This window comes from Salarias fasciatus, chromosome 14 (assembly GCF_902148845.1).
Source record: "Salarias fasciatus chromosome 14, fSalaFa1.1, whole genome shotgun sequence".
In the NCBI taxonomy this organism is placed as follows: domain Eukaryota; kingdom Metazoa; phylum Chordata; class Actinopteri; order Blenniiformes; family Blenniidae; genus Salarias; species Salarias fasciatus.
In genome coordinates this window covers 12,650,602-12,669,573 of record NC_043758.1, presented here as the reverse complement: position 1 = coordinate 12,669,573, position 18,972 = coordinate 12,650,602, and the positions used below count along the sequence as shown (strand labels likewise).

The following is an 18,972-nucleotide window of genomic DNA, read 5'->3' as shown; positions in this document are numbered from 1 at the left end:
AAAAAAAAAAAAACTGCACCTGGATTGTGTTTAAGTTATTCTATGAATTCTTATTAAGTTGACATTGGTCGAGAGAGCTGCTGTTATTCCTGCTGATATTCAATACAACAGCACGGCTTCAGCTGTATGTTACTGAATACAAGAGTCACAGTAACATTATATGTTGTCTGACTGGAATAAAAATAAAAGGGTATCAATTATATCTTTACTTTTCAAGTTTTATCAAATTGTTAATGACCAACATTTCTTTGTCACAGTATTTCTATATTACCATAGGATCCACTCTGTTTCCCCTCCAGCTGCAACCAGGTTAAGAAAGCACACAAATAATTAGTGCCAGGGTTATCTGCTACTGGAGTCATTAACAATATTTAAAAGATCTGTCAGGCAACCAGATCCAGCTGTGGTTCACTGTTGTTATGCAGAATATCAGCTCTCACTCTTTCCTCCAATCAAATAACTCACTAGTCTGTTAAATAAAATGAGATTTTCTTTTTTGCATTAGTTAAGAGTGTTTACATCGTTCAAACTTCTACTCATGTCACAATGTGATGAGTTTTATTTCATGTTATGTTGTTTAGTTTGACCTTTGATCACTGAGGAATTGTTCACTGTGTTTACTGTATCAGTTGATTTGAGAGCTTGATACCTTTTGCCAATTTAATTCAAAGTGAAAGACATAAATTAAATTTCTTTTACAACCAAGACCCAAGGGTTAGTTCAGTGAGCAGGATAAGAGACCTCCACTGAGCGCTGATATCAGTGAAAGAGCACCGGGACACTTCGCAGCTGTGTTTCTCCTCCCAGTGACGCCAGTTTCTGCTGTCCTTTTGTGGTTTTGTCAAGGCACTAGTTGTGCTTTTATTTCTGTTGCTGACAACCAGTAAACAGCTTGATGCAATTGTTTTATAAGCCAAGCTCACACCGGGGGTTGTGCAGTTGGAAGATCAGCAGAACTGAATCACATCCCCGCCGATGTTTGGTACAAAAGCAAAGCTTTAAAAGTGATGCTGCTGCTTGAATGAGCCCTTCAGTTCTGTGTCGAGTGGTCAGTCCTTCCTGAGGTCCCAGTTCAAGTTTCTCCGCTGCTATTCCAGTCCCTTCTGCTAATTCCTCTGTGGGGTTTCAGTCTGTCTCCTGACCCACCCCTCCCAGAGACAAGTGTGAGTGATGCGGCAGAAAACGGGCCGGGACAAAGCCAGTTAACCAGCGGGGAGAGGGAGCAGCATCTTGGGGCTACCGCCGCCGAGGTCGTGGGATCAGAGCAGGTCGCGGAGGTGTGGGAGTGTCTGCTCGGCCCTCTGACCTTTGTCACCGAGGCTTCCTCTAATCCTGCTCTCAAAGAGCATACGGACATAATGGAGAGCCCATGAATGGAGTTAAATGGTGACCATTAGACGGATCTGTGTCGCCATTCTTCGTGTTTGTTTAGTCCCAGTCAGTCTCACGTTTTTTGTGTAATCAGGCGTGTGATGGAGGGGTGAGTGGAGGCGCCTGAAGAGGCCTCGGAGAGCTCACCGCAGGACAAGAGTTTATTGGAGATGGATATCCACCGAGACTCTCTGAATGACACCGCGGAAGAGGCCGGAGAGAGGGAGAGGACGCTGACAGTAATTGGTCGTCCACTGAAGATCACTTGAATAACAGACTTCCTTTCCATGTTCCAAAAGCACCCCTTCCAAAACTCAAAGACAGATTTGTTGAGGAAATGCCTAAAAGGTTTATATATTGATTAATCATTTCATGATCTTCTTCCTGTGGTGTGAGAGTCAGGGTGCAGTGGCATGGGGATCGAGTGGTCAGCACTATTAAGAGTTAAAAAACTCAGCTTAAACCTGTTCAGGCTCTTTATTTTTGATGTCTTCTTTTCCTCCTTGCATCTGCACTGACATGGTAGTTATGTTAGTGTGTGACTGACCGTGTGTTTCTCTGTGCGATGGAGGGCTGACCTGCCTGGGATGGCCTTCACCCCACATTGATCCGGACCCCGGGCTGTGAACTTCATGGGATGCATGAATCCGGACATGTCGCAATGAAAGCACCATAAAACATTCGTTGCCAAGGGAAAAAGAAACAGTTGTGCGTTTGTGAAAATCAAAGTGAAAAGTCTCAACATTTCAGTTTGACTTATGGAGCAATATCAGTCCATTAGCTGCTGGTCATTTATTGCTTTTAAATTCTAAGAGTCATTTATTTTTTATGTGAACGAAAACCCACATTTAAACTTGTTTCCAAATATCTTATGCTCAGTGGTTCAGAAAATAATCCTGCTGAAAATATGCATGTAGAGACTGAGTGGTCCGTAGTAACATGTTAGTCAGCAGACAAGAGTCAGAGTCATATTTACATGAACCGAACTCTCAGATCTTAACTAGTCAGAATGTTCTCATCCTGATAATTTAAAATATGTCATTTTGTAGTGAAATCAACACTTTGGAAATAAATTACATTAAAATCTAACATGTTAATGCTTTAATCTCAGCTCATCACAGAGTAGAATCCTTTGTTTTTCTGGCTGAGGACATGGATGTTCTTGCTTTAGATACATTAATTTAATATTCAATGGGAAAACAGAGCATATAAAAAGAATTTACATGTAATATGTTGTGTATATGAAGCCAAACCAGTATTTTTCCGACTGGACAGTTTCAATTTAATTAAATCAGATATTTTGACAGTCTTTTCTTATCTTTTTTGCTGTTTTCTTAAGACTTTCAACTGAATTTAGACGAAAAATTCTCCAGCTCTTAAAAAAACAAATTGAAACATGTTCCTTCACCTGCATTTCATCAAAAAGGCAGTGTGGCTTTTTATTAATAAAATCAAGTAACTACAACACTGAGAATGATTTGGCAATTTAAAAAAAACACAATCCACATCTATATCGATGTTGACAAAAATGATTATGCTGAAAGTAATAAACAATTTTCTTTGAAGTCAATAATTTTTAGAGCATCGTGTTCATTTTAGTAAGAACATTACGATCATCTTTAAAAAAGAGATGGTTTATTGGTTGTGAAGAGTATAAAATCTTTAACATATTAAGTAAACATTGCACTGAATGTCAATTCTGTCAACAGTACAGTGAAAAAATGAAATGAGATATTAGTGAGTAGATCAATCTGACATGATTTGATCTATGATCTGAGTGAAGCTTTCTTTAGGTGGAGTCTAGCGCCCCCTAGCGGTCATTTCAGAGAACAGCCTCTCTGTCTACAACTGTGGTGTACAACTTCCTGTTAATTTCCTCACAACAAATTCATTTTTCTCTATTAAACACATGTAATAACAGACATTTCAGGGGAATCGTTTGAATGGATTCCTGTTATAGAAGTATGACAACAGGGATTAACTGAGCATATAGGATTTAAAACACATACAGGTGGAAATAATATACAGAAATGCATGATTTTATAGATGTTTCTGGAGTTGGAGACTCTTGGACTGAAGTCCCTGAGCAGATGTCCACGTTATGACTGTAATTTTCTCTGGATAACGGTGATGATGGACGATAAATTAAAGATCAAAGACGAAGTTGGCACCGTGTCATTACTCCGACTCCTGCCGCTCGGCCCCCCCGGCGCTCTGCATACCTTCCCGGGCTGAGCCGAGCCGGGGAGGCGCTCCGGTGGCCCTGCTCTCTCCGGGTGGGTGTGCGCCACGCGCCCCGGACCCTTTATAAAGCCCAGGGCGCGCACTCTCTGCCACCTCTCTCCGCTGGAAAGCATGACGGCCGACAAGGACGCACCTCTGGGCTCCATCCAGAACCCCGTCAGGTTCCTGGACCAGGACTTCGAGACGCTCCTGGAGGAGTGCCTCCGCTCCGGGGAGCTGTTTTCTGATCCCACCTTCGTGGCGGAGCAGAAGTCCATCGGCATGCCCGAAGACCCAGACCCGGAGAAGGCTGTGGAGTGGAAGCGACCCAAGGTGCGTCCGTCTCTCAGGCTGTGTGCGCACGAATGTTTTCCCTGCAACAACTGTTGCTTGAAGTCGTGGGGAAGAAATGATGCATTAATAATGATTTCTAAAGGAGGTAGGCCAAAACCCGTGCAGACAGCTGTCTGAACTCACCATGACTCACCCAGGTGTGGCACAGGTCTGAAAACATCTGGCCTCAAGCAGTCTCCCACAGAACAGAGCCAAGCCGCTGCTAATATATAACCCATGAACATGATAGAGAATTATATTAGCGTAAACAGCATATAATAATAATAATAATAAAAAAAATCAGACTAAAACAGTGTTAAGTGAAGCACGTGCAGGGTGTGAGGACAGGGTGTTACTGCATGGACTCAGGATGATATGAACAGGTGTGGACTTGAAGTCTAAAACCTGGAGGCAAGAAAAATGTTGCTATAGTGTGAAACGTTTAGTCACAGCAAGGAAAAAAAGTAGATTCTGCAAAAAAAAAGAGAAAAAAAGGAGCACAAAGCAGACAAAGGTGAAATTCAAACCATGTTGGTTGTGATGAAATGTTAGGGGAATGTCAACCAACTGAAAACACTTGAAAAGTATTTGTAATTTCCTTTATTTTGAGACACATACTGTAGCGTTTCCAGATTGTACAGGGTATTGTGTACTCTCCTAAAATATGAACTTGTCGTCATATATTGCAGGAAAGAACAGAACTCCTACAAGTAATGTCAAAATCTGTGGCTTTCAATTTGAAATGTTTGAAATAACCCAAGAAGTGCTTTGTGTGTGTGTGTGTGTGTGTGTGTGTGTGTGCTTTGAATTCCTTCAAGTTACTGTTCCATCTTAAATCATAAAAATCTCTATCACCTCCCACTGATTACCTTTCCTTAAATCTCTGTAACAAGTCAACACCCAGCTCTCTGTCATGATAAATTTAACTCATTATGTTCCATCCTTTATGTCCTGTCCTTCGTTTCCCATCTCATTTCTGCAGGAAATCCATGACAACGCTGTGTTTGTGGAGGGAACGACTGGAACCACTGATATCTGCCAGGGCCAACTGGGTGAGTGTGTCTGTAAAACCGTCCTCCCTCCTCCTCGAGCGCGTTGCTCAAGCTGAAGTATGTCGTGCTCAACTGTTTGAAATCAACGCCGCAAGTTGTTTTGGAGATGTGAAATCCATAAAATAAAGGGCTGAAACCTTATGCCATTCAGTTGTTTTCTATTTTATGAGCGCATTGAAATGCGATGGCTTCAGAACTGCTCTGTGTCACATTACCCAACATCACACACACAGCAAGAACAGAGCACAGCAAAGTCCCCAAAGCCCAGATCTGCAGGGGGTCCTAACTCCAAACCCAGCCCATGTTTTTCTGATTTTCATTATGTGGTGAGCTAACAACTGTTTTCTGTACAACAGTGAACTCCCAGAAACCTCTACTTTTCTGGATTAGTGATTTATGTCACACAGCTGCTTGTGAAACACAGGGGCACAAATCAATACTTACTCTCCTCCACCTTCTTCTACCTCCTCTTTTTCATCTTACAACTGAGAGTTTTGTGTTTCATTTTTTTTTTTAAAAAGTGTGTTTTCCGTGATTTACACAGATGCCAATAGTTACGTCTAAACAGAACAGATGTTTGCTGTTGAAGAGGAATGTGACTGCGTGTGTGTGTGTGTGCACCCACAAACCCCTCTGCAGAGGACACACTGACAGTTTGGGTCCTCCTGAAGTTTTGGGACACTTGTAACGAAACACCGCCATCATGCAGCTTCTGGTTTCTTCTGTGATCAGGGAACTGCTGGCTGCTGGCGGCTCTGTCCTGTCTCACCATGCACCCCACGCTGTTTGTGAAGGTGGTCCCTCCCAAACAAAGCCTGGCCAGCTCCTACGCAGGAATCTTCCACTTCAGGGTGAGTATACTTTAAATGTAAAATGAAACACTTTTTTTTTTTTTTGCTCTTAAAAGTATTACTTTGATAGTATTCTTGAGCAGGATACCAGATTATTATTTTCATTTTGAAGCCTCTCTCAACCCAGTTGAGACCTGAAATGTTGTTATCATGTTCCAGCAGGATTTTCCTTTTTTTGAGAAGCAATCAAGTTAAAATTATGAGATAAACTTCACTCAAATTTCAAGCTTAAAATATGGAATATGAATGAAAAGATTTGTGTTGTGTAGACCCTTAAAATAATATCTTACAGTAATAAAAACACTAAAACGTCTAACAATTAACCCAAAAAAATGTATTCGTTGTCAAAGTGTCATCATTAACAGTTAGAGTTGAATTTTTTGAATTGTTCTTTAATTTGTTTTACGCTAGGTGTGTTTATTGATAGAAAACCAGTTTAGTGATTCACTGACTGAACTCAGACATCACAGCAGTTTCTCCACAGAAGCCCGGCAGATCCGTCAGTCATCACCAATTCATCCGCCTAATAAATCCTACCATCAACATTAGCCACATATTTGACCACATGAAATGGAGAGGATGAACATTTATACTGTGGAGCTGTTCACGAATAGCAGCTACACACGCGGACACAATTACTGGTACCCTTTGTTTAATGAAGGAAAATTCACAGTGGTCAGAGAAACAACTTGAATCTGACGAAAAAAAAATTCTATGAAATTTTTCAACCATGCTTCAACAGAGTTATTTTAAAAAATGAACTCAAGGAACAGGCCTGGGCAAAAATGACGCGACCCCTAAAAAAAAATGATGTGACCACAGGGACATGTCAGTCCAAGGTGTGTCCAATAATTAGCAGCACAGGTGTCTGCAATCAAGTAATCAGTCAGTAGGCTCATATAGAGGGCGACAGGTCGTCACATGCAGTGTACCACACTCAACATGGACCAGAGGAAGCAAAGGAAAGAGTTGTCTCAGGAGATTAGAAAGAAAATTATAGCCAAGCATGTTAAAGGTAAAGGCTGCAAGACCGTCTCCAAGCAGCTTGATGTTCCTGTGACTGCAGTTGCACATATTAAAGGAAAATCGATGATAAATCAAAGAGACGAATAATGTGAATGTTAACAAAAGAGCCCAGAAAAACTTATAAAGAGATTAAAGGTGAACTTTTTCATTTTATTTTTTTCTTTCTTAATAAGAATTTCTTAATTTTTCAAACATATAAATGAACAAACAACACAAACACTGAGCAGGGAGGGTACACATCATCCATCATTAGAAAAGATAAAGGGAAAAAAAAAATATATATATATATATATATATATATATATATATATATATAAATATATACAGGGCAGAAACTAAACAATGCCACACGTCAGTAAACAAGTCATAATTTCCGGCCAGTCTAGCACTTATTCTTTCCATCAGCACAATTTTGAAAATTTCATTATACCAATCAGTGACAGTTGGAGGTTTGTCCATAATCCACTTATTGAGACTACACTTCCTGGCCAAAGCAAGTAATTTTTTAAATAATTTAGGATGTGGATACAAATTTTTAGTGGGCAGTCCTAATAAAAACTGGCCTGGATCTAAACAAAATCCACATCTCAGAATTGCACCAATTTCTTGGGATATGAAAGTCCAAAATTTTAATATTCTAGGACAAAACCAAAAGCAATGTAGATATGTAGCCGATGACTGCTTATATTTTAAACATGAAAATGATCGAGAAGGATCTATTTTATTTAAATTATAGGGTGTTCTATGCTGTTGGTGAAATATCTTGAATTGCATTTCTCTTAAAGTATTATTTATAAACACAGTATGAATATCGCGAATAGATTTAAGCCAGTCATTTTCATTGTAGGGGACGCCAAAATCTTCCTCCCATTTTCTAAAAATTATTCTTTTTTTTTTTTTATTTTCATTCAAAAGATGAAAAGACTATCAAGGGATTCTAGAGAGAAATGTGCTGCCAGTGTCAGAAAGCTTGGTCTCAGTCGCAGGTCATGGGTCTTGCAACAGGACAAACACACAGCTAAAAACACCCAAGAATGGCTCAGAGGAAAACATGGGACTGTTCTCAAGTGGCCTTCTATGAGCCCTGACCTAAATCCTATGGAACATCTTTGGAAGGAGCTGAAACATGCTGTCTAGAAAAGACACCCTTCCAACCTGAGACAACTGGAGCAGTTTGCTCATGAGGAGCGGCCAGAATACCTGCTGGAAGGTGCAGAGGTCTCTCTGACACTTACAGGAATCGTTTGAGTGCAGTGATTGCCTCAAAAGGTTGTGCAACTAAATATTAAGTTAGGGGTACCATCATTTTTGTCCAGGCCTTTTTCATGAGTTTATTTTTTTAAATAATTCTGTTGAAGCATGGTTGAAAAGCAGCGAATGACTTTCATTGGTTAAATTCCATAGAATTTTTACTTATTACTACTTTTGTCAGCTTCAAGTTGTTTCTCTGACCACTGTGAATTTTTCTTTCACTAAACCAAGGGTACTAACAATTTTGTCCACGTGTGTATGAAACAGAAGTCATGAACATCCAAACACTTGCATTTTCACAATGCGCCAACAAAACACCAAAGCTCTCATCCGTCCGCATATCAGCAATAACACTGTTCTTGGTCTCAATCATTAGCGTCTTCTTCTAAAGTTCTCTTTTGAAGGCAAATCATCAAGCTGACAGAGCAGCTGGTGAAAATCAACTAAAAGAGCACCAAACTGGAAGAAGTTCTTGTCGAAACCAGACTCAGCTGTCTGCACTGTTTGCACTTTACAATCGCATTCTCGACCTTTTATGCAGCAAAAATCAAAGAATTGCTCACATTTTCCATCCTCATCAGCTGTCGTCAAAGGTTTTACCGTCTCTCTGTCTCTCATTTCCCGCTTTCTATAAAGACATGATGAGAGATCTTGTGTGTGAAGAGCAAATATCTGTAGATAATAGAAAAGCAAAGTGAATCTGTTGGGTGAGTGAAATGTTATCGCAGAATTATTAACAGAGAAATGATAAAAGATGTAATACAAGAACAGAAACGAGCTATACTGCTCATTCTGTGTGGATCAGACACATTTAGAGACACCAAACAATTTTACAGACTTTTTTTTCTTTGATTTGGGAGAAACTGGAGAAACTTATGAACATGTAAACTCTACATAATTCTGCACAAGGTACTTAAAAGCAGAAATATGCTCTTTTTTTTTTTCAAGGAGAGAAATCTTCTGCAGAAAGGTTGTAGTCCTCTAAGCTCCCACAGTCTGATCTTTATACGCACATTTCAGACTGGCACATACATGATTCATGTGTCTTATCACCACTTCATGTCACAGACCAGTCGTCTGTCTGTGAAGCCGCTAATGCTTCACTTGATTTGGCTCCGTTCTCTTGGATGATTCATATTCTTTGAGCTCTGCGCTGGTATTTAAAGAAGGCCGTCGAATCAAACGGTCCTCAGCTCGTCATGGCGGTATAAGATGAGAAAAATATAAACCAAAATCCTATATCACCTCGTTCGACGTGATGATTCTAATGTTTAGACTTCATTATTTACTAACGACGTCTTGCTGAGATCGCTAATGGATCTGCAATATCATCAACAAACAGACGAGGGGCAGAAGGTTTTTGCCCGGAAGCTTCGGACGTTAGAGAGAATGTGGCGTGACTGAACAAGCAGGACGGAAGGACTGGAAGCTCATTTAGAGACGGGGTGAAGGCAGAGCAGTCCAGACATGCAAGTGATGACTACCCCTGGGACACACACACACACACACACACACACACAGCTGCAGTTAGGACCAGTGCAGGCCTGCTCTCAGTTCTCCCCCCGCCATGGGCAGCGACAGCCTGAGGAGGGACTTTTGTTTATTCCACTTTCTCCTTACTGACCATCAGGTTTCATTCATCACATCTGGTCAGATGAAGTTTGTTTTTTTTCTTATTATTATTATCGTGTTTATTGATGTCTTTGCTTGCAGCCATGCCTTAATATGTGAGTGTGTGGAATAACAGAGTTAATTAAGACCAGGAGTCTCTCAAGACACTGAACAATTCAAAATCTAGATTTAATTTTCAGACATATCAGACGAGTTACACGAAAAATAAATAATATAAAATACATATGCAATCAGTATTCTTCTAGAAATTATGAGATGAAAGGTTAAACTCTACAGAACATGTACAGTTCTTTTTGCCTAACTTGGTGACTTTCTATCTGAAGCAATAAAAAAAAAAACTCAGCTTACTTTAACATTGGAACATCTTAAAACATTGAGTCATTTTCTGACTGGATTTAGTTTTAGAGAATCTGAGAGCCTGTTAGCAGTGACTCAGAACACAGGAAGTGCCGTCACCGCGCAATTAATAGCTAATCTCATGTGTTCATGATATATTTTATTAGAAGAAGACATCAATACCGTATTAAGACCAACTGGTTGAATTTGGTTTGGATTCTCTCTCGGGGACAGACGTGGGACCAGAAGGTCCAGGTTCCTCCACGTTATCTTTTCCTCTGACTCACTGCATCCATTCCTCCCCGTTCCGTCTCCGTCTCCGTCTCTCTCCCCCTCCGTGCAGTTCTGGCAGTATGGTGAGTGGGTGGAAGTGGTTGTGGATGACAGGCTGCCAGTGCGTGAAGGCCGTCTGCTCTTCAGCTACTCTCACACCCGCCATGAGTTCTGGAGCGCCCTGGTGGAAAAGGCCTATGCCAAGTCAGTTGCCACTACCAGCATATGTTTCTAGGCTGTAATGTCTGAGATCTCCCACTCCTTTTCTGTGTGTCTCTGTTTGTGATTGTTACTACAGACAGATTTATTATCGCTTCTCACATGTAGACTAATGGGATCCTACGGGAGCCTGAAGGGGGGCAACATCTCGGAGGGGATGGAGGACTTCACGGGAGGCATCGCGTACTCGCTGGACGTCTCGTCTCGAACCCCGCGGGTCCTGTGGAGGTGTCTGACGGCCGCTCTGTCCCGAGGCAGCCTGCTGAGCTGCTTCATCCAGGTCCGTGCAGGATGCTTCCACTGAACATGTACAGATTAGATTTAGATTAAACGTTTCTACCCCTGTCTCAACAGGCCAAAAACTACCGGGAGGTTGGTAAGGTGTCAGGAGACGGGCTGATAAAGGGCCACGCCTACGCCATCACCGACACCGACAAGGCCAGCATCACTTACACACGACTCAGTGAACTCCTCATCAGTATTCACTGATGCTTTTACTGATGTTCTGTTTTTAAAAAAAAATCTTGTAATATCACCACATGTCTGCTTCTATTTCTGTGTGATCTAAGTTTGTTTTATTACTAAATCTCACATCAACTTTGTGACAATCAAATCATGTTTAATGCAATGTCATCTGTCCAATATAAAGTGTGATGTAATCAAATATTATTAGTCTTTTTATTCCATTGTTCATTATTCTAATAGAGTTCAATAAAAGCTGGTCTATTACAGTGTAGTCTGATCTAAAATTGTTTTATTTAATAACTGTAATCCACTTCAATCTAATTTGAGGAATGTAACACGATCTAATGTAACATGATCCATTCAGAATAATATAGCCTGGTCTAATTTAATATTCTATTCTGGTCTAGTGTAATATAGTTGATTTCAATTAATTGGATTAATCTCACCAACCTCACAGTCCAATCTCATCAAAGCTCATGTTCTCTAATATTCAATTCCAACCTAATGTAAAGTAATGTAGTGTCATTCCACATTATTCATTTCAAACCTTTTCTTTTTTTCTGGCATGTTATGGCCTATATATATATATTTTCCAGTTTACTCTGATTTGACAGAAATACCCAGCTCGTCATTGTAAGTCACACTGTCATCATCTCTACCGTACGTCAAATGATTTAAATCTAACATGATCTCGTCAGAGTTTGACCTGATTTTTTAGTTTTAGTTGTTCTCAAGCAGTAATCGGCGTATTATCTCAACTTACATGATCCGGCCACATATTGTTGTTGAAAAACTTAAAGTTCAACAGCCATCAGTGATCAGTTGACCTTTTGACCTTTTTCATCATCAGCTCATCCAGTAAATCTTGATTCATTCTGTATTTTTTTTATTCAATCAGTTTTGAGAGGAAACGTTGACATATTACTGAAATTCTCTATGGCAGATGGATATTTATGCATATTGCAATTTCTGTTTGAATTCCAGGTGAGAAAATCTGGCGCGTCAGAAGAGATTTTGCTGTATAAGCTGAGGAACCCCTGGGGTTTCATCGAGTACCGCGGGCCCTGGAGCGATAAGTGAGCGAGCGTTCAGCTGCTTCATGCTCAGTGACAGACACTCGTTGAGCCTCCACTCATGGTGATTTCCTGCAGGGGCAAAGAGTGGGACGACGTCGACCAATCAGAGAAGCAGAGGATTGAGCTGAAACGGAAAGAAGATGGAGAGTTTTGGTACGGAGGAGATGCTGAAGCTGATGTGTGTGGACGTTCACCAGCAGCACAGGCTCTCATGTGAATGACTCTCTATCAGGATCAGCGCCGAGGACTTCAGCAACCTGTTTCACATCGTGGAGCTCTGCAGTCTGAAACCCGACAGCCTCGAGGACGGAAACACACCTTCTGCCCAGGCTGCCTGGACCATCAGCGAACACGAAGGGTCCTGGATACCAGGGAGCTCCGCCGGCGGCAGCCGGAGATACAGAAGTATGCATAAGACTGCACATTTACTCCATTAAGAAATTGTTAGTTTCATCCTATTTGTTGTTTTTCCTCAGAAACATTTTGGCAAAACCCTCAGTTTGAGTTGACCCTCAGAGAGCAGGATGACCCAGAGCAGGAGGAGGAGGAGGAGGATGAGGAGGACGAGGACGGGGAGGAAGATGAGGAGATGACCGCTGAGGAGAAGAAGCGAGAAGAGAAACAGAAGCAGAAAGGCAAGAAGTGCACAGTGCTGGTGGAACTGCTGCAGAAAAACCGCAGGCAGAGGGACAAAATCCACTTCCTCTACATCGCTTTCCACGTCTACAAGGTGAGAGATTGAGCACTGGATTCATCTTTAACATCCCAGCATATTAAATCTCTTCATTAACATCCTCATTTTTATGTGCGTCTCTATTTCCAGGTTGAGTCTGAGGTGAGGATGTAACCGTCATTAATTGTCTATTCAAAACAATATCGGAGTCATTCTCATTAGCCGTGAACATCTGCAGGATTTTTGCATTAAAACGTACTCTTTGTGTAGTTGCAGGGTGTTTGTCTGACCCAGAGTTTCTTCCTTAAAAATCGCCCTGTGGGTCGTTCTGGAAAATACAAGTCTCAGAGGTAACAGGAGCAGAAACCCACACAGATGTCTGATTCCTGTTTCACTTTCACAAATGTGAATAATCTTTACAAGTTTCACTTAAAACCAAGAACCAGCCAAAGCTTCTTAATCTAAACTTCAATGAATGAAATACATTATATCGAACACTCACGTGAAACCTACCATGAAGCATCATAGATTTGCTTCATGATCGCATAAAATAAAACGGCACACCTGCAGCAGCTCACGCTATCCAGCAGCTCTACTGTGAATTCTGCCTTTACAGAGGTGATTATTAGTGTTCAGCTCTGTTTAAGATCACCAGATACATTTAATTTGCCAAACCGTGGACTTTTCAGAGAACAGTTTCGAGGAGTTAAGCTTATATTGAGAGGTGTTACTGATATTTTAGATCATCTTCAACATTTTAAAATCTCCAACTTACAAAACTGAAGACACTGTATTCGGATGAGTGTTCTGAATAAACATTTATTTTTCCCTAAAGTTCGCTTTTAATGGGATTTTCAAGATGTTTAAAAGGCCCTTGACATTAAGAAGTGACTGACTCTGTCCTTCAGGGGTGTGTGGAGGAAGCTGCACCTGGATCCGGGTAACTATATCATCGTGGCATCGTCTTACCGCCCCAACCAGCCTGGAGATTTCTTTGTCCGCATTTTCTCCAAGACCGGAAACACTCTGGGGTGAGCTGGAGGAAACTGAGTCATCCTGACCTTAAAACTGGGTCTCAAACTGGAACAACACTACTGAGCTTTATCCTACCTGCTCTTTGATGTCAGGAAACAAAAGAGGGGCACTTTGTGTAAATGTCCAGGATGTCTTTCACGGAGTCTTCTCTTTTGTTAAACTAACAATGCTCCCCGAGCGCTCCGCTGCAGTCCTGACTCACCTGCTGCCCCACTCCCAGCTCACTCATCATCACCCACACTCTCCTGTACCACACACACACACACACACACACACACACACACACACACACACAGAGACACTATGTCCCCAGCATTACACAAGAGCATCATCTCAAATCACTACGGTTAGCCTCACATAATAACAAACCCATGTGGTTTCAGTCGGCCACGCAATGGCAATCTTTATTCTCCAGCTGCGGGAGAAAGCAGTACATTAAGTCATGACAAGAATGTGTTGTTCTACTTTTTTTTAGCTTCAGCAGAACAGAATGTACGTATTGCTTCACAAATGTATAACACATGATGACCGGATGAAGCGCGACACCGAACCACACAGATCCTGTTCGTCGTGACTATAAACCCAGACAACTTTGAGGTATAGATTCAGGTGGTTATGATGAACCTATATGTAAAATCTCACAGAAGTGACTCTGAAGTGACGATTCGGACTTAAGACTCACTTTTCATTTGGTTCATCCGTTCATTTCCGCTTCGTTCAGCTTTGGGTTTTGGAAATCTGCGACCAATCCCTGCTGGCTGTGGGTGACGAAGACAGAAAGAACACTTTACTGATGCTCAAGGAGAAATTACAATTACACACTCTCATTCACATTCACGGGACATTATTAGAACATCAGCTTTTAACCTCATATGCATGTGTCTGGAATGATGACGAAACCAAAACGCACGAAGAAAACCTAGAGATGCAAACGAAAACGATGATGTATGAAACATGTTTTCCAAACTTTGCACACACAAAATAAATTAGGCATGTTGGGAATTTAAAAATGTTGTGTTCTGTGTGTCTGAATACATTTTTCACATGAGAAATTAGACTTCAAGTTTCCATAGTTTTTCATTGCTGTGATAATGCTTGTTTTACTTTCATAATAAACACGATACAAAAACTCTTTCCTCAGGTTATCAATGCAACTACAACCAAATAATGTAAAAGTTTTACTTTGGAAAGTGACATTTCCAATCTGGTGTGATCTTTGTGTTTCAGGAACCATGATTTCATCTGTTCCTCTGGTTTCCTCCCAGTGAGTTCAGAGTTTAAACACACAACAAAAGCCACAGTGTGCTTGTTTTGTGCATGTTTCTTTTTTTGTTTTGTGTCTGTCAGGTCATGTCTGCTCCTCCATCCCAAGAGGATCACATGAGGGTCCAGAAAACCTTCGACATGGAGGCTGATCCAGTAAGAACTATCACGTTGCATCGCCAAATAAAAATGTATTTTTGGCTACTGAGTAACCCAGTTCGTCTCTGTTTCCGCTGCAGGACGACAGACTGAATGCCAAAGAGAGCATGAAGCTCTTTAACTCAGGTTAGTGTGTCTCCAGTATCAGAAATTAAGCAGTTTCCAATACAAGTTCTGAAACTCTCCCGTGCGTGAACAGCTCCTTTGGCTGTAAAACCTCAAGCAGCCAGTAGATGGGAGCATAGCAGCGACATGCTCACTCAGAAGCTGCAGCAAGTGAAGACACAGAGGTCACCAGTCTAGACAGAGGCTCATCGCTCCAGTCAGATAAAATCAATTGAACTGAGTTCACTAATGAAAACTTGTCCTCATCTTCACCTTTCCTAAGTTAAACCTAATTTAAACCCCTCTGGATCAATCTGCCTTCTTTCCTCATCGCAGTCCTGGTCAAAGACTACCATCTTCCACTGGACATATGCAGACAGCTCATCTTTGAGGAGGATGTATCCTTTTCTCCTCAGTGTTTCCTGCAGCATCACTCACAGTCTAAAGCATCTGCTTCCTAAATACTGGATGTTTTCACACGCTTTCGTTGTAACTGCTGTTCTTGAAAATGCAGCTGACCTTTGTTGAGTTTCTCGCTTTTGTGAGGCAGATGCTTGCTGACGGAGGGGGTTTGAGCCCCACTTTTCCGGGTGAGTCATCACGCCACCCCACTGTTTGATTTCACACTGCCTCCTCGGTGCTGCGGCTCTATTTCCTCTGTCCTGTTGAGAAATCCTTAACGCTGCTGACAGACTAAAGGACGATGCACTCTCACCCGCGACCAGGCAGGAGCCCTGCTGTCCAGTCTGCGCAACCTGCAGGTGCAGTTCAGTGTGTGTGTGAGTGTGTGTGTGTGTGTGTATGTGTGTGAGAGAGAGAGGTAGGGCTATTGTAACTGCTGATGCTCTTTTTGCCAGATCATCTTTTTTCAGTTTGACGAGGACTCATCTGGGACCATGAGTCCTTTTGAACTCAGTGCAGCGCTGGAAAGTGTCGGTCGGTTCATACATACACACACGCAAGCACACAAAATCGCTGCCGTTTACCAAATCTCCCCCTTTTTACCGACCTTTTCTCAGGAATGCAGTGCGACAACAAGGTACTGCAGCTGCTGACTGCACGCTTCGCATCTGGAGAGCTCCACATGCCCTTCCACAGCTTTGTGTCATGTGTGACCAGGCTGCGCAAGCTTTTTGGTAACACACACACACACACACTCACACACACACACACACACACACACACACACACACACACACACAAAACAAAAAACTTTCATTTTCCCTTTAATATGAAATTCAAGTTTTAACATATTACTTATCGCTCACAGACAAAAAGCTCCACAGAAAATGAAAGGCAAAAAAACAAACCATCTGTACCCAAGACTGCACTGTCACCAAAAAAAAAAAAAAAAAAAAGTAATTTAGAAGCTTACTCAAAAGAGAGGCAAATTAGTTTGTTAGTTTTTATCCTGCATCTCAGCGAACATTCTTGTGTACAGATGGAAGCATCTCAAGCTGACGGTTTAGTGGGAGCTGTGGATCTGCCAGGGTCAGTCTGGCCTTATCATCGGCCTTATTTCATGCATGTTGGAAAGGTCATCCAGGGCTGAACCAGCAATATTTATTCACACTTTGGATATGCCCCAAAACTGTAACCTTGTTTTGGCAAGAAAAGGCTAAATGAGTCATTTTTTTTTATCTCTGAATTATTGGTTGTCATTACGGGAGAGTTTACTCTATGTTGAAACACAAAGAAATTCATGGTGCTTCACAAGGAAATAAATGAAATACAGTAAAACAAAAGAGTCTTAATCTTGAGTGATTACAATTATGAAATTTCATAGGTGTCTACATTTTAGCAGTAATACTTTTTGACTGTGGTCCTTTTACTCTGAATGCAAAACTTTTAAACTCATGTTACTCCTTTGCATCTGGAAGAATGTGCGCTTGTTCCCATACTGATGGAGCTTGATCTCAGAGGTGATTGGCTGTCTGCTCTAAGTTGCTGATCGCGGCCTTGTGGCGGGCAGCAGCTGCTGGGGCGCGACGCGTCTTCTTGACTGGATGTGCTCAGCAGACGATAAAAGGACATTTAGTCACTTCATCATCTTAAAATAAGATCATTGTTTTCGGATCAGCATGTCAGTGTTGTTATGGCAATCAACAGTTTGCTCAGAGCTCATTTACGTCTGCAGTGTTTGTTTACATAGCAGGCGGCGTCATACGTTTTTAGGTGGTCATTAAAAAAACTCGACAGTATCTCTACTTTCAAAGCACCGAACCGGAAGCCTTTGCAGTCATCTCCTCCTTCTCTCTCCACAGCCCTGTATGAATCAGAGACCAGCCGAGAGGTGAAAGACAGAGGGATAAACGCAGTGAGTGTGAGCCTGTGTGCGGTGAGGAGTTTGTTCAGACTTTAAAAGGGTTTTGACCCCCTCTGCTCTCTCTCCTCTGTCGGATCTCCACAGTGGCTGCTGCAGTTCCTGGCGGTGTGAAGACGAGTCGTAAAGAGTGTATCCACCTGCGCCCAGCACTATAAATAACAGGCATCATATGTGAACTTCAGTTTAAATTGCTTTTTCTTGCTGGGCCAGACTGTTTCTCTTTCTTTGCTCATATGAATGTCTTTACTATTAAACATGTAACTCTCATATTATTTCGCATTATTATGAAATCAATATTGGACAGATTTCAGTTTCATGACGTATTTTACTTTTCTTATTTTAAATTAGTACTGTAATGAAAATAACCTCAGAAAAACAAAAATATAGCTCATATTAGCTCAGTTCTTTATTAGTCCCATATGAAATGTTTTATCCTTGTTGAACACTTTGTAACATTGCCAACAAAAGGTGCGGTGTAATCCAATAAATTGTAATTTGCATATTTATAGCACTGTATGAATTATTAGATTATAAGTGTGTGATAGGTGGGTTTCAAAACTTGGCTGAACAGGTACACATTTCCCAATTACGCAACTGAAAAAAATCAAATCACAGCAACACCAACAGTTTACTCATCCATGCACATATGATAATACCTTGGGAAATAAGGGTTCACACACATACACACACACACACGCACATGCACACACACACTTGGAGTGAGTACTGCCTGCCCCACTGAGGGTGTGAGGGTGATGTCTCAGCTACACGCACCATCGCTATTCTTATCGTACTGACGCCACGTACAGCGTCAACACACACTCACCCCCTCCTCCACTACATTTCCTCCATCTCGCACTCCTTCTACCCCCTCCTGTTCTCTCTAGTAACTGTCTGAGTCTCACAATCTGCATCCTCCTCATCCTCCTCCTCCCTGTTACATGCTGGCTCACTCACTCACTCTCTCTCTCTCTCTGACACATACACACACACACACACACACACACACACAGTGAGAGAGCAAATGTCCTTTCTACACATGCCGCTATTAATAGCAGCTTTACACCTCACACATCACTTCCTGTTCATCGTTAGGTGAGTACACACAGGTTGCCCTCGGCAACCATCCATCCACATTGTGATGGAGAGTGATGGTGAGCGGGCTGGGGACAGAAAAGAGAGAAAGAGAGAGAGAGACGGAGAGAGACAAAAAGCTAATGGAGAGTGACTTTCATAATTCTTCCTGGTGTCTGACACTTTCGTCACATCTACCTGGTAATTTATTTTCATTTTTATCCCTCCA

At 41.6% G+C, this 18,972-nt stretch overlaps 1 protein-coding gene across 1 annotated transcript; it reads left to right on the top strand.

Annotated features, from left to right (window-relative positions):
- The first annotated feature begins 3,631 nt into the window (after positions 1-3,631).
- Positions 3,632-18,169, top strand: capn12 (calpain 12). The gene is made up of 22 exons (XM_030108457.1): positions 3,632-3,927; positions 4,910-4,979; positions 5,712-5,830; positions 10,419-10,552; positions 10,676-10,847; positions 10,922-11,005; positions 12,017-12,108; positions 12,184-12,261; positions 12,341-12,513; positions 12,585-12,838; positions 12,932-12,943; positions 13,052-13,131; positions 13,690-13,812; positions 15,044-15,080; positions 15,164-15,235; positions 15,319-15,364; positions 15,680-15,741; positions 16,036-16,104; positions 16,201-16,279; positions 16,363-16,479; positions 17,608-17,660; positions 17,754-18,169. Exons 1-22 carry the CDS (start codon positions 3,727-3,729, stop codon positions 17,778-17,780), a joined length of 2,154 nt encoding a protein of 717 aa, XP_029964317.1. The 5' UTR covers positions 3,632-3,726; the 3' UTR covers positions 17,781-18,169.
- Positions 18,170-18,972: the final 803 nt, after the last annotated feature.